The sequence below is a fragment of the Oncorhynchus tshawytscha genome, linkage group LG04 (genome assembly GCF_018296145.1).
Source record: "Oncorhynchus tshawytscha isolate Ot180627B linkage group LG04, Otsh_v2.0, whole genome shotgun sequence".
In the NCBI taxonomy this organism is placed as follows: Eukaryota; Metazoa; Chordata; class Actinopteri; order Salmoniformes; family Salmonidae; genus Oncorhynchus; species Oncorhynchus tshawytscha.
The window spans coordinates 608,397-622,272 of NC_056432.1; the positions used below are offsets into that span (position 1 = coordinate 608,397).

At 45.1% G+C, this 13,876-nt stretch overlaps 1 protein-coding gene across 1 annotated transcript; it reads right to left on the bottom strand.

The window, feature by feature from the left end:
• Positions 1-639: 639 nt before the first annotated feature.
• LOC112249406 (doublesex- and mab-3-related transcription factor 3-like) lies at positions 640-10,798 on the bottom strand. Its single transcript, XM_042321237.1, has 3 exons — positions 10,004-10,798; positions 1,838-2,751; positions 640-1,621 (listed from the first exon to the last, which is right to left on the bottom strand). Exons 1-3 carry the CDS (start codon positions 10,428-10,430, stop codon positions 1,397-1,399), a joined length of 1,566 nt encoding a protein of 521 aa, XP_042177171.1. The 5' UTR covers positions 10,431-10,798; the 3' UTR covers positions 640-1,396.
• Positions 10,799-13,876: the final 3,078 nt, after the last annotated feature.

Sequence of the window (13,876 nt, forward strand, 5' to 3'; positions counted from 1 at the left end):
TAGCTATAATGCCCTCCTAACCTGCTATGAAAAGTAACTTTTGGTCGTAGCTGTACTCCATCTAGTCACCACCAACTACACGCCAATGATTTGTTTAACATAGCAACCATTAAAAATAGAATGGACAGAAAGAATGACCTCATTTGGCTAGCAACTTCACAACCTCAGAATGAATGACCTTCTCATTTGGCTAGCAACTTCACAACCTCAGAATGAATGACCTTCTCATTTGGCTAGCAACTTCACAACCTCAGAATGAATGACCTTCTCATTTGGCTAGCAACTTCACAACCTCAGAATGAATGACCTCATTTGGCTAGCAACTTCACAACCTCAGAAAGAATGACCTCATTTGGCTAGCAACTTCACAACCTCAGAAAGAATGACCTCATTTGGCTAGCAACTTCACAACCTCAGAAAGAATGACCTTCTCATTTGGCTAGCAACTTCACAACCTCAGAATGAATGACCTTCTCATTTGGCTAAACTTCACAACCTCAGAATGAATGACCTTCTCATTTGGCTAGCAACTTCACAACCTCAGAATGAATGACCTTCTCATTTGGCTAGCAACTTCACAACCTCAGAATGAATGACCTTCTCATTTGGCTATTTCAGAATGAATGACCTATTTGGCTAGCAACTTCACAACCTCAGAATGAATGACCTTCTCATTTGGCTAGCAACTTCACAACCTCAGAATGAATGACCTTCTCATTTGGCTAGCAACTTCACAACCTCAGAATGAATGACCTTCTCATTTGGCTAGCAACTTCACAACCTCAGAATGAATGACCTTCTCATTTGGCTAGCAACTTCACAACCTCAGAATGAATGACCTTCTCATTTGGCTAGCAACTTCACAACCTCAGAATGAATGACCTTCTCATTTGGCTAGCAACTTCACAACCTCAGAATGAATGACCTTCTCATTTGGCTAGCAACTTCACAACCTCAGAATGAATGACCTTCTCATTTGGCTAGCAACTTCACAACCTCAGAATGAATGACCCTCTCATTTGGCTAGCAACTTCACAACCTCAGAATGAATGACCTTCTCATTTGGCTAGCAACTTCACAACCTCAGAATGAATGACCCTCTCATTTGGCTAGCAACTTCAGTAACTCAGAACTAAGGACTGGCTTTAACCCTGACTATTTAGTATGAAGGAAGGATAACATAAAACTAATTTAGTCAACATAATAAAGTTTTCAAAAACATGCAGATAATCTTTTTTAATATGTTGGCAACCATTTTACAACCGGAATGATCTAGAATAACACCCTCATAAGGGCAGTTCCCCTTGGCTTCACCTCTGTTCTAAGAACAGCCCTTAGTCAAGACTTATTCACACATGAATTCTGCTTAAATATTGGTTAATTTGTTCATATTGGTTCAGGTGGAGGAGTTGAGGATTCGTGAGTCGAAGGAGTCTGAGCGGTCCTCGTAGTCCTCCTCTGGGGTGTAGAGGGTCTGTTTAGCGCTGGGGGTGGGGGAGATGGGTGCAGGGGGACAGTCCTCTAGCTGGGAGAGACAATGCACCTTCTGGGGGCGGGAGGAGGAGAGGAGTGGGGAGGAGGAGGAGAGGAGAAGAGAGGAGAGGAGGAGGAGGAGGAGAGGAGTGGGGAGGACGAGGAGAGGAGAGGAGAGGAGAGGAGAGGAGGGGAGGAGGGGGAGGAGGAGGAGAGGAGTGGGGAGGAGGAGGAGAGGAGTGGGGAGGAGGAGAGGGAGGAGGAGAGGAGTGGGGAGGAGGGGAGGGGAGGAGAGGAGGAGGAGGAGGGGAGGAGGAGGAGGAGGAGAGGAGGAGGAGGAGGAGGAGGAGGAGAGGAGAGGAGAGGAGGAGGAGAGAAGAAGAGAGGAGGAGGAGAGAGGAGAGGAGAGAAGCGGAGAGCGTTGGAAGACCTCAGCGGAGGAAAAAGGAGAGACGTACTGAGCTGACCGTAGCTGGTGCCGCTGCAGCATCATGGTGTTCCATAGGGTCAAGTCATTGCAGAAGGGTCCGGTTCCACCACCGCGTGTCAGAGAGTTCCTCAGCCTCAGAGGGTGGCGGGGTGGATGGGGGAATGACCCTGGCTGCAGGGTCAGGGGGCTGGACGACGAATCAAACGAGAAGCACAGGGACTCAGGCACCCTGAAAGCAGAGTCCACAGACCACTTGGCAGAGGTGGCCAGAGGGTGGTAGGACCCCAGGGAGTGGTCCAGGAGATGGCTGATGGAGGGCAGGATCAGGGTGTCGGGGTGGAGGTCCTGACTGTGGGGGTGACCCCCCCTGGCCTCCTGGGCCCGGCTGGACAGCAGCACCTCGACGGCCCCCACCAGGTCCTCTCCACACCCCTGCAGGATCAGCTCCAGCACCGGGGGCTTGTGAGACGGGAAGATCTTCTTCAGCACCTCCAGGGGTGGCCGGTTGGCTCGCAGGTTGAAGGGAAGGGAGACAGACCCAGACAGGCCCTCAATCACCAGGCTGTGGTCCCCTGGCAGCCCCCCTGCCCCAACCCCGGGGTAGCCCCTAGGGGGCCTGTCTGCCTTCAGCTCTGGAGAGGTGCTGCAGGTCTTAGGGAGGGCCAGGGGGAGAGGGAGGCTAGTGAGGGGGAGAGGGAGGCTACAGCGACCCTCGTTGGTCTGGGATGGAGGGTAGTATGAGGTTTTGGAGCCCTCAGGGGAGTAGCTATGGACCTGGTCCTTCTCAGTGCTGCTACCACCACCATTCTCCCCACCGGAGTGGTCCCCCGACGCATCCTCATTCAGCACTACAGAGAACACAGAAACACATCCTCATTCAGCACTACAGAGAACACAGAAACACATCCTCATTCAGCACTACAGAGAACACAGAAACACATCCTCATTCAGCACTACAGAGAACACAGAAACACATCCTCATTCAGCACTACAGAGAACACAGAAACACATCCTCATTCAGCACTACAGAGAACACAGAAACACATCCTCATTCAGCACTACAGAGAACACAGAAACACATCCTCATTCAGCACTACAGAGAACACAGAAACACATCCTCATTCAGCACTACAGAGAACACAGAAACAAACCCATTCTCAGTTAGATCTACAGAGAACACAGAAACACATCCTCATTCAGCACTACAGAGAACACAGAAACACATCCTCATTCAGCACTACAGAGAACACAGAAACACATCCTCATTCAGCACTACAGAGAACACAGAAACAAACCCATTCTCAGTTAGATCTACAGAGAAACAGCCTCACTCAGACAGCTACTCAGACAACACAGAACACTGCATACTACATCCTATGAAAATAATTTGACTTGCTACACAGTCATATTAACTTGGGACCAGTGACATGTGAAATACAACAACCTGGAGTTCTGATGGGTTCAATGAGAGAACATGCATCTAGATTATCTATAGCTGGAGAAAAGCTCAGCCTTCTCCTCCTGACTGCCAGGACCCCCAACCCTCTACTACTAGTAGAGACTATACAGAGGTCTAGTAGAGAATGCACAGAGGTCTAGTAGAGAATACACAGAGGTCTAGTAGAGAATGCACAGAGGTCTAGTAGAGAATACACAGAGGTCTAGTAGAGAATACACAGAGGTCTAGTAGAGAATACACAGAGGTCTAGTAGACACTACACAGAGGTCTAGTAAACACTACACAGAGGTCAAGTAGACACTACACAGAGGTCTAGTAGAGACTACATAGAGGTCTAGTAGAGACTACACAGAGATCAAGAAGAGGTCTAGTAGAGACTACACAGAGGTCTTGAAGAGAATACACAGAGGTCTAGTAGAGACTACACAGAGGTCTAGTAGACACTACACAGAGGTCTAGTAAACACTACACAGAGGTCAAGTAGACACTACACAGATGTCTAGTAGAGACTACACATAGATCAAGAAGAGGTCTAGTAGAGACTACACAGAGGTCTAGAAGAGAATACACAGAGGTCTAGTAGAGACTACACAGAGGTCTAGTAGTGACTACACAGAGGTCTAGTAGAGACTACACATAGATCAAGAAGAGGTCTAGTAGAGACTACACAGAGGTCTAGTAGAGACTACATAGAGGTCTAGTAGAGACTACACAGAGATCAAGAAGAGGTCTAGTAGAGACTACACAGAGGTCTAGAAGAGAATACACAGAGGTCTAGTAGAGACTACACAGAGGTCTAGTAGAGACTACACAGAGGTCAAGTAGACACTACACAGAGGTCTAGTAGAGACTACTCAGAGGTCTAGTAGAGACTACACAGAGGTCTAGTATAGACTACAGAGGTCTAGTAGAGACTACACAGAGGTCAAGTAGACACTACACAGAGGTATAGTAGAGACTCCACAGAGGTCTAGTAGAGACTACACAGAGGTCTAGTAGAGGTCTGGTAGAGAATAAACAGAGGACTAGTAGAGACTACACAGAGGTCTAGTAGAGAATACACAGAGGTCTAGTAGAGACTAAACATAGATCAAGAAGAGGCCGAGAAAAGACTACAAAGAGGTCTAGTAGAGAATACACAGTGGTCTAGATGAGACTACATAGAGGAATAGTAGAGAATACACAGGGGTCTAGAAGAGACTATACAGAGGTCTAGTAGAGACTACACAGATGTCTAGTAGAGACTACACAGAGGTCTAGTAGAGACTACACAGAGGTCTAGTATAGACTACAGAGGTCTAGAAGAGACTATACAGAAGTCTAGTAGAGGTCTAGTAGAGACTACACAGAGGTCTAGTAGAGACTACACAGAGGTCTAGAAGAGGTCTAGAAACACAGAGGTCTAGAAGAGGTCTAGAAAAGACTACAAAGAGGTCTAGTAGAGAATACAGAGATCTAGAAGAGGTCTATTAGAGACTACACAGAGGTCTAGATGAGACTCCATAGAGGAATAGTAGAGAATACACAGGGGTCTAGAAGAGACTACACAGAGGTCTAGTAGAGACTAAATATAGATCAAGAAGAGGTCGAGAAAAGACTACAAAGAGGTCTAGTAGAGAATACACAGAGGTCTAGATGAGACTACATAGAGGAATAGTAGAGAATACACAGGGGTCTAGAAGAGACTACACAGAGGTCTAGGAGAGACTAAACATAGATCAAGAGGAAGTCTAGTAGAGACAACCCAGAGGTCTTGAAGAGACGACACAGAGGTCTAGAAGAGAATACACAGAGGTCTAGTAGAGAATACACAGAGGTCTAGTAGAGACTACACAGCAACATAGAGGTATAGTAGAGACTACATAGAGATCAAGAAAAGGTAGTCTCTCTAGAGAGAACACACAGAGGTCTAGTGGAGACTATACATAGATCAAGAAGAGGTCTAGTAGAGAACACACAGGGATCTAAAAGAGAATACACAGAGGTGTAGAAGAGACTACACACAGGTGTAGAAGATAAAACACAGAGGACTAGAAGAGATTATACAGAGGTCTAGTAGAGATCTAGTAGAGAATACACAGAGGACTAGTAGAGACTAAACATAGATCAAGAAGAGGTCTAGTAGAGAATACACAGAGGTCTAGAACAGACTACACAGAGGTCTATAAGAGGTTGAGTAGAGAATTCACAGAGGTCTAGTAGAGACAACACAGAGTTATAGTAGAGACTACACAGAGGTCTAGTAGAGACTACACAGAGGTCTAGTAGAGAATACACAGAGGTCTAGTAGATACTATACAGAGGTCTAGAAGAGGTCTAGTTGAGACTACACAGAGGTCTAGTAGAGACTACACAGAGGTCTAGTAGATACTACACAGAGGTCTAGAAGAGGTCTAGTTGAGACTACACAGAGGTATAGTTGAGAATACACATAGGTCCAGTAGAGAATACACAGAGGTCTAGATGAGACTACATAGAGGAATAGTAGAGAATACACAGGGGTCTAGAAGAGACTACACAGAGGTCTAGGAGAGACTAAACATAGGTCTAGGAAAGACTAAGAGGTCAGTAGAGAATCAAGAGGAAGTCTAGTAGAGACAACCCAGAGGTCTTGAAGAGACGACACAGAGGTCTAGAAGAGAATACACAGAGGTCTAGTAGAGAATACACAGAGGTCTAGTAGAGACTACACAGCAACACAGAGGTCTAGTAGAGACTACACAGAGGTCTAGTAGATACTACACAGAGGTCTAGAAGAGGTCTAGTAGAGAATACACAGAGGTATAGTTGAGAATACACATAGGTCCTGTAGAGAATACACAGAGGTCTAGAAGAGACTACACAGAGGTCTAGAAGAGACTATACAGACGTCTAGTAGAGAATACACAGAGGTCTAGTAGAGGTCCAGTAGAGAATACACAGAGGTCTAGTAGATACTATACAGAGGTCTAGAAGAGGTCTAGTTGCGACTACACAGAGGGTCTAGAAGAGACTAAACAGACGTCTAGCAGAGAATACACAGAGGTCTAGTAGAGACTACACAGAGGTCTAGAAGAGGTCGAGAAAAGTCTACAAAGAGGTCTAGTAGAGAATACACAGAGGTCTAGATGAGACTACATAGAGGAATAGTAGTGAATACACAGGGGTCTAGAAGAGACTACACAGAGGTCTTGAAGAGACGACACAGAGGTCTAGAAGAGAATATACAGAGGTATAGTAGAGACTACACAGAGGTATAGAAGAGACTAAACAGACATCTAGCGGAGAATACACAGAGGTCTAGTAGAGACTACACAGAGGTCTAGAAGAGGTCGAGAAAAGTCTACAAAGAGGTCTAGTAGAGAATACACAGAGGTCTAGATGAGACTACATAGAGGAATAGTAGTGAATACACAGGGGTCTAGAAGAGACTACACAGAGGTCTTGAAGAGACGACACAGAGGTCTAGAAGAGAATATACAGAGGTATAGTAGAGACTACACAGAGGTATAGTACAGACTACACAGAGGTCTAGTAGAGACTACACAGAGGTCTAGTAGAGAATACACAGAGGTATAGAAGAGGTCTTGAAGAGACGACACAGAGGTCTAGAAGAGAATACACAGAGGTCTAGTAGAGAATACACAGAGGTATAGTAGAGAATACACAGAGGTCTAGTAGAGAATACACAGAGGTCTAGTAGAGAATACACAGAAGTCTAGTAGAGAATACACAGAGGTATAGTAGAGAGTACACAGAGGTCTAGTAGAGAATACACAGAGGTCTAGAAGAGAATACACAGAGGTCTAGTAGAGAATACACAGAGGTATAGAAGAGGTCTAGTTGAGACTACACAGAGGTCTAGTAGAGAATACACAGAGGTATAGAAGAGAATACACAGAGGTCTAGTTGAGAATACACAGAGGTCTAGTAGAAACTACACAGCAACATAGAGGTTTAGTAGAGACTACATAGAGATCAAGAAGAGGTAGTCCCTCTAGAGAGAACACACAGAGGTCTAGTGGAGACTATACATAGATCAAGAAGAGGTCCAGTAGAGACTACACAGAGGTCTAGTAGAGACTACACAGAGGTCTAGTTGAGACTACACAGAGGTATAGTAGAGACTACACAGAGGTCTAGTAGAGACTACACAGAGGTATAGTAGAGACTACACAGCACCAAAGAGGTCAAGTAGGGGATACATAGCAACATAGGGGTCTGGTTGAGGCTACACAGCACAATATAGGTATAGTAGAGGTCACACAGCACCATAGATGTCTAGTAGAGACTACACAGCAACATGGAGGTCTAGTGGAGACTACACAGCAACATAGTGGTCTAGTAGAGACTACACAGCAACATAGTGGTCTAGTAGAGACAACACAGCAACATCGTGGTCTAGTCGAGACTACACAGCAACATAGAGGTCTAGTAGAGACTACACAGCAACATAGTGGTCTAGTAGAGACTACACAGCAACATAGTGGTCTAGTAGAGACTACACAGCAACATAGAGCTCTAGTAGAGACTACACAGCAACATAGTGGTCTAGTAGAGACTACACAGCAACATAGAGGTCTAGTGGAGACTACACAGCAACATGGAGGTCTAGTGGAGACTACACAGCAACATAGTGGTCTAGTAGAGACTACACAGCACCATAGATGTCTAGTAGAGACTACACAGCAACATGGAGGTCTAGTGGAGACTACACAGCAACATGGAGGTCTAGTAGAGACTACACAGCAACATAGTGGTCTAGTAGAGACTACACAGCAACATAGTGGTCTAGTAGAGACTACACAGCAACATAGTGGTCTAGTAGAGACTACACAGCAACATAGTGGTCTAGTAGAGACTACACAGCAACATAGTGGTCTAGTAGAGACTACACAGCAACATAGTGGTCTAGTAGAGACTACACAGCAACATGGAGGTCTAGTGGAGACTACACAGCCACATAGTGGTCTAGCAGAGACTACACAGCCACATAGTGGTCTAGCAGAGACTACACAGCAACATAGTGGTCTAGTAGAGACTACACAGCCACATAGAGCTTTTGTAGGTTCTGCCGCTACACAGACGATCAACTTGTCTACAACTCCGCAATTTATGAACATTAACTGTTTTCTCTATGAAATGCTGTTAGCAGGATTGGTCTTCCATGGTCATTGACCACATTTTGTAAACAGATTGGCTCTTGCTTGGTAACATTTCACTGAGAGTTGACCTCATGCAGAAGTGATGGCGATTATGTTGGATTAGAACCTGTCCAGCCTGGAGTACTGTAACCTTTCTAATGACATGCCTTCATCCCTCACACTGAAATGGATCTGATGTAAATTCAATACCAATTTCACCTGCATGCCCTGCATTCTGTCCTTGTGTTCTATCCTATCTCTGGACAACACTGTTCTCAGAACAACCTATTGTAGTATATTCTTGAAACCACATGCCTATACAGTATCTGACCCACACAGGGATAATGCATTCACTTGGAACATTCACTTGAAACAAATAGCCAATGATCAATATGATAACGTAGGCATTATGTTTAAAATCCCCTCTAGAGGTAGGCCTCTAGATTGTTTATTAGGCCAATTCATGAAAATAATATCTTTATTTACAAAGTGCTATTAAAGAGTGATTTTAAAAACATGATCATATCGATAAATGCCTATCACTGAAAAAGAGAAAAAATACAAGACAAGTGTACAATCTCTTCCTAGCTGAAATAATGTAGACTAAAAAGAGAAACAAAAATGTTTTTGATCATATGATGTGATATGTTCTTTTGATTTCAGTAGCCCAACAAACAACGGATTGTAGGTTTATGCAAATTAACCAACACATTTACAAAGCCTGTGACTATATGGCTATAAAAAGTAAAACCATTGTATGCATGATTAAAAAAAATATTTAGACTCATTCACAATAATAAAACTATTAGGCCTATACATGAAAATAAATAGCAAGTAATGTGGAAACAAAATACAAGTCGGTTAGAATACTGCGATTAATATCAATTAATGCTGCAATGTCTGATCAAATGCTGAGAATACTCTCCCATATTCTCCCATATCTGCTCCCAAATCATTTCTGAAAATAAAAGTCCATGTTTATCAAGATGTGCAGCAGTCCTTATAATGCACGAGAAAACCCTGGAATTTAACAATGTACATTTACTGTTTATTAATTAAATGTTTTGTAACTTATTTAAATGATCTCTATTTGTTCCCTGCCACAAATGTGAACCTATTATATGTAGAAGACTATACATATAATGTGTCTGTAAAGTCAGGCCACCGTTGGTGTAACTCTGGGGAAATAATGACTGCATTAATGGAGTGACGCTTGCAGTTTTTAAATCTCTTCAATATTTGGGATAAAGACAGTAATGATTTGTATTTTAAGTCTAGTGCAATGCTTTTTGCTATGTTGATATTAGCATACATTTTTTCAACCAATAAATGCAGCCACTTCTAAGTGTCCAAATGCCCACTCTCTTGTTGCTAAGTTTTCTATTACCCATATGCAAACAGCACATTTAAGATCTATTTTTGTAATGAAATGTGTTTTATCAATAAAAGTAAAAACATAATGTTGTATTATTGTTATTATTATTATTTTTTTTATTATTACTATTATTATTGGCTTACCCTGTGTGTTGGCAGTCTGTTTCGATGTCCATTGGAGGTCCATGTCCCCAGAGTGGGGCGGCAGGCCCCGGTTCCCCGCCCCCAATCCAGGCACCGTGATGCCGGGCAGGGCTCTCAGAGACCCAGGGATAATGCTCTCCCCCCATCCAGGCACTGTGATGCCGGGCAGGGCTCTGCTCTCCAGACTCTCGTTGGCCTGCTGTTTGCGGAGCGCCACCTGCGCCGCCATGACCCGCTGCCTCTCGATGATCAGGATGCATTTCTCACAGGTGCAGTCCTTGAAGCAGCAGTATCGCTTGTGCCCCTTCAGCCAGGACAGGACGCCGTGGTTACGGCACCGCGCGCACTTGGGGGTCCTCTGGAGCGGTGCTCGGACCTGTGTCACCAGACCCCCTATGTACAGGTAGGGAGATCTGTAACCATTCATTTCTCACACGGTCAGCCAGTCAGCCAGCCAGTCAGTCAGTCAGTCAGTTAATCACACACAAACAGTCTCGCCACTTTGCCTCCCCAAAGCGTTGGAGGCGCGAGGTGCATCTGATAAGGGCGCGTGCGCGTGGCCCGGGCCAGACAGAGTAGAGAGCAGTGAAAGTCAGGAGATGATAGGAGGTGCTGGTTGGATCCACCTCTACCTCTCCTGCCTCCCTGGCAATAAAGACGTGTATCAGCCCCCATCAGCCCCCTGACACGTGGTCATAAAGGCGAGAAACTAAATACTGTTATGTGCATCACTGGCACCCGATCAGCTAATCCCCGTGGAGAGAGAGACCTCAGCCAATCCCCGTGGAGAGAGAGACCTCAGCCAATCGCCGTGGAGAGAGAGACCTCAGCCAATCCCCGTGGAGAGAGAGACCTCAGCCAATCCCTGGGGAGAGAGAGACCTCAGCCAATCCCTGGGGAGAGAGAGACCTCAGCCAATCTCCGGGGAGAGAGAGACGTTCCATCCAGGGTTCCATACAGCCATAAATCTACCAGGACAATGAAAGACACACTCCCAATTAAACGTTTACATTGAACAGTTACTCGGATGGGATAATGAGTACTTGAGTTCATAAAACGGACAGCAACGTGTTGAAGTCTATAGAATAAGGCTTATTTAACCACAGTGCAATAAAGCAATGCTGCAGTTTGTTTGTATATTAAAGGCTACAGTGCCTTGACAAAAAAAAAGTTGTTGTCACATGCGCCTAAATAGTAAGACAACAAAATAACAATAAGGACGCTAATCAAGGAGTACCGGTATCGAGTCAATGTCTAGGGTTACCAGGTAGTAATGAGACTATATACAAGGAGTACCAGTATCGAGTCAATGTCTAGGGTTACCAGGTAGTAATGAGGCTATATACAAGGAGTACCAGTATCGAGTCAATGTCTAGGGTTACCAGGTAGTAATGAGGCTATATACAAGGAGTACCAGTATCGAGTCAATGTCTAGGGTTACCAGGTAGTAATGAGGCTATATACAAGGAGTACCAGTATCGAGTCAATGTCTAGGGTTACCAGGTAGTAGGATGACTTGACCAGGATGTCTTGCTCCCAGGCAGACAAATAACTTTTTGCCAGGTAGGACAATGAGGCTACTGACACGGCCTACCAGTATGCGGTCAATGTCTTCACTGCAGCCGAGGTGAGTAAGACATTTAAACGTGTACCAATATCGAGTCAAATTCTAGGGTTACCAGGTAGTAATGAGGCTATATACAAGGAGTACCAGTATCAAGTCAATGTTTACGGACATATTCAATCAATCCCTATACCAGTCTGCTGTTCCCACATGCTTCAAGAGGGCCACCATTGTTCCTGTTCCCAAGAAAGCTAAGGTAACTGAGCTAAACGACTACCGCCCCGTAGCACTCACTTCCGTCATCATGAAGTGCTTTGAGAGACTAGTCAAGGACCATATCACCTCTACCCTACCTGACACCCTAGACCCACTCCAATTTGCTTACCGCCCAAATAGGTCCACAGACGATGCAATCTCAACCACACTGCACACTGCCCTAACCCATCTGGACAAGAGGAATACCTATGTGAGAATGCTGTTCATCGACTACAGCTCGGCATTCAACACCATAGTACATCATCAAGCTCGAGACCCTGGGTCTCGACCCCGCCCTGTGCAACTGGGTACTGGACTTCCTGACGGGCCGCCCCCAGGTGGTGAGGGTAGGCATCAACATCTCCTCCCCGCTGATCCTCAACACTGGGGCCCCACAAGGGTGCGTTCTGAGCCCTCTCCTGTACTCCCTGTTCACCCACGACTGCGTGGCCTCGCACGCCTCCAACTCAATCATCAAGTTTGCGGACGACACAACAGTGGTAGGCTTGATTACCAACAACGACGAGACGGCCTACAGGGAGGAGGTGAGGGCCCTCGGAGTGTGGTGTCAGGAAAATAACCTCACACTCAACGTCAACAAAACTAACGAGATGATTGTGGACTTCAGGAAACAGCAGAGGGAACACCCCCTATCCACATCGATGGAACAGTAGTGGAGAGGGTAGCAAGTTTTAAGTTCCTCGGCATACACATCACAGACAAACTGAATTGGTCCACTCACACAGACAGCATCGTGAAGAAGGCGCAGCAGCGCCTCTTCAACCTCAGGAGGCTGAAGAAATTCGGCTTGTCACCAAAAGCACTCACAAACTTCTACAGATGCACAATCGAGAGCATCCTGGCGGGCTGTATCACCGCCTGGTACGGCAACTGCTCCGCCCTCAACCGTAAGGCTCTCCAGAGGGTAGTGAGGTCTGCACAACGCATCACCGGGGGCAAACTACCTGCCCTCCAGGACACCTACACCACCCGATGTTACAGGAAGGCCATAAAGATCATCAAGGACATCAACCACCCGAGCCACTGCCTGTTCACCCCGCTATCATCCAGAAGGCGAGGTCAGTACAGGTGCATCAAAGCTGGGACCGAGAGACTGAAAAACAGCTTCTATCTCAAGGCCATCAGACTGTTAAACAGCCACCACTAACATTGAGTGGCTGCTGCCAACACACTGACACTGACACTGACACTGACACTGACACTGACTCAACTCCAGCCACTTTAATAATGGGAATTGATGGGAAATGATGTAAATATATCACTAGCCACTTTAAACAATGCTACCTTATATAATGTTACTTACCCTACATTATTCATCTCATATGCATACGTATATACTGTACTCTATATCATCGACTGCATCCTTATGTAATACATGTATCACTAGCCACTTTAACTATGCCACTTTGTTTACATACTCATCTCATATGTATATACTGTACTCGATACCATCTACTGTATCTTGCCTATGCTGCTCTGTACCATCACTCATTCATATATCCTTATGTACATATTCTTTATCCCCTTACACTGTGTATTAGACAGTAGTTTTGGAATTGTTAGTTAGATTACTTGTTGGTTATTACTGCACTGTCGGAACTAGAAGCACAAGCATTTCGCTACACTCGCATTAACATCTGCTAACCATGTGTATGTGACAAATAAAATTTGATTTGATTTGATTTGATTTAGTAATGAGGCTATATACAAGGAGTACCAGTATCGAGTCAATGTGTTACGGTTTTCTAGGTGTGAAGGATAGTCGGACCAAAATGCAGCGTGTAGATTGCGATCCATGTTTAATGAACAACGTGAAACACGAATAAACACAAAACACTACAAAACAAAGAACGTAACGAAAACCGAAACAGCCTATACTTGTGTAAATAAATAAAGAGCTAGGAACAATGACACTAAGGACAATCCCCACGACAAACTCAAAGAATATGGCTGCCTAAATATGGTTCCCAATCAGAGACAACGATAAACACCTGCCTCTGATTGAGAACCACTCCAGACAGCCATAGACTTTG

Bases quoted from the DNA above. Each gene is read 5' to 3' on its own strand.
- LOC112249406 (XM_042321237.1), bottom strand. From the start codon at position 10,430: ATGAATGGTTACAGATCTCCCTACCTGTACATAGGGGGTCTGGTGACA. The intron at 2,752-10,003 runs GTAAGCCAATAA...TGTTCTCTGTAG, and splicing joins ACAGACTGCCAACACACAGG to TGCTGAATGAGGATGCGTCG. The intron at 1,622-1,837 runs TCTCCTCTCCTC...GTCCTCCCCACT, and splicing joins CTCTTCTTCTCTCCTCCTCC to CCTCTCCTCCTCCTCCTCCT.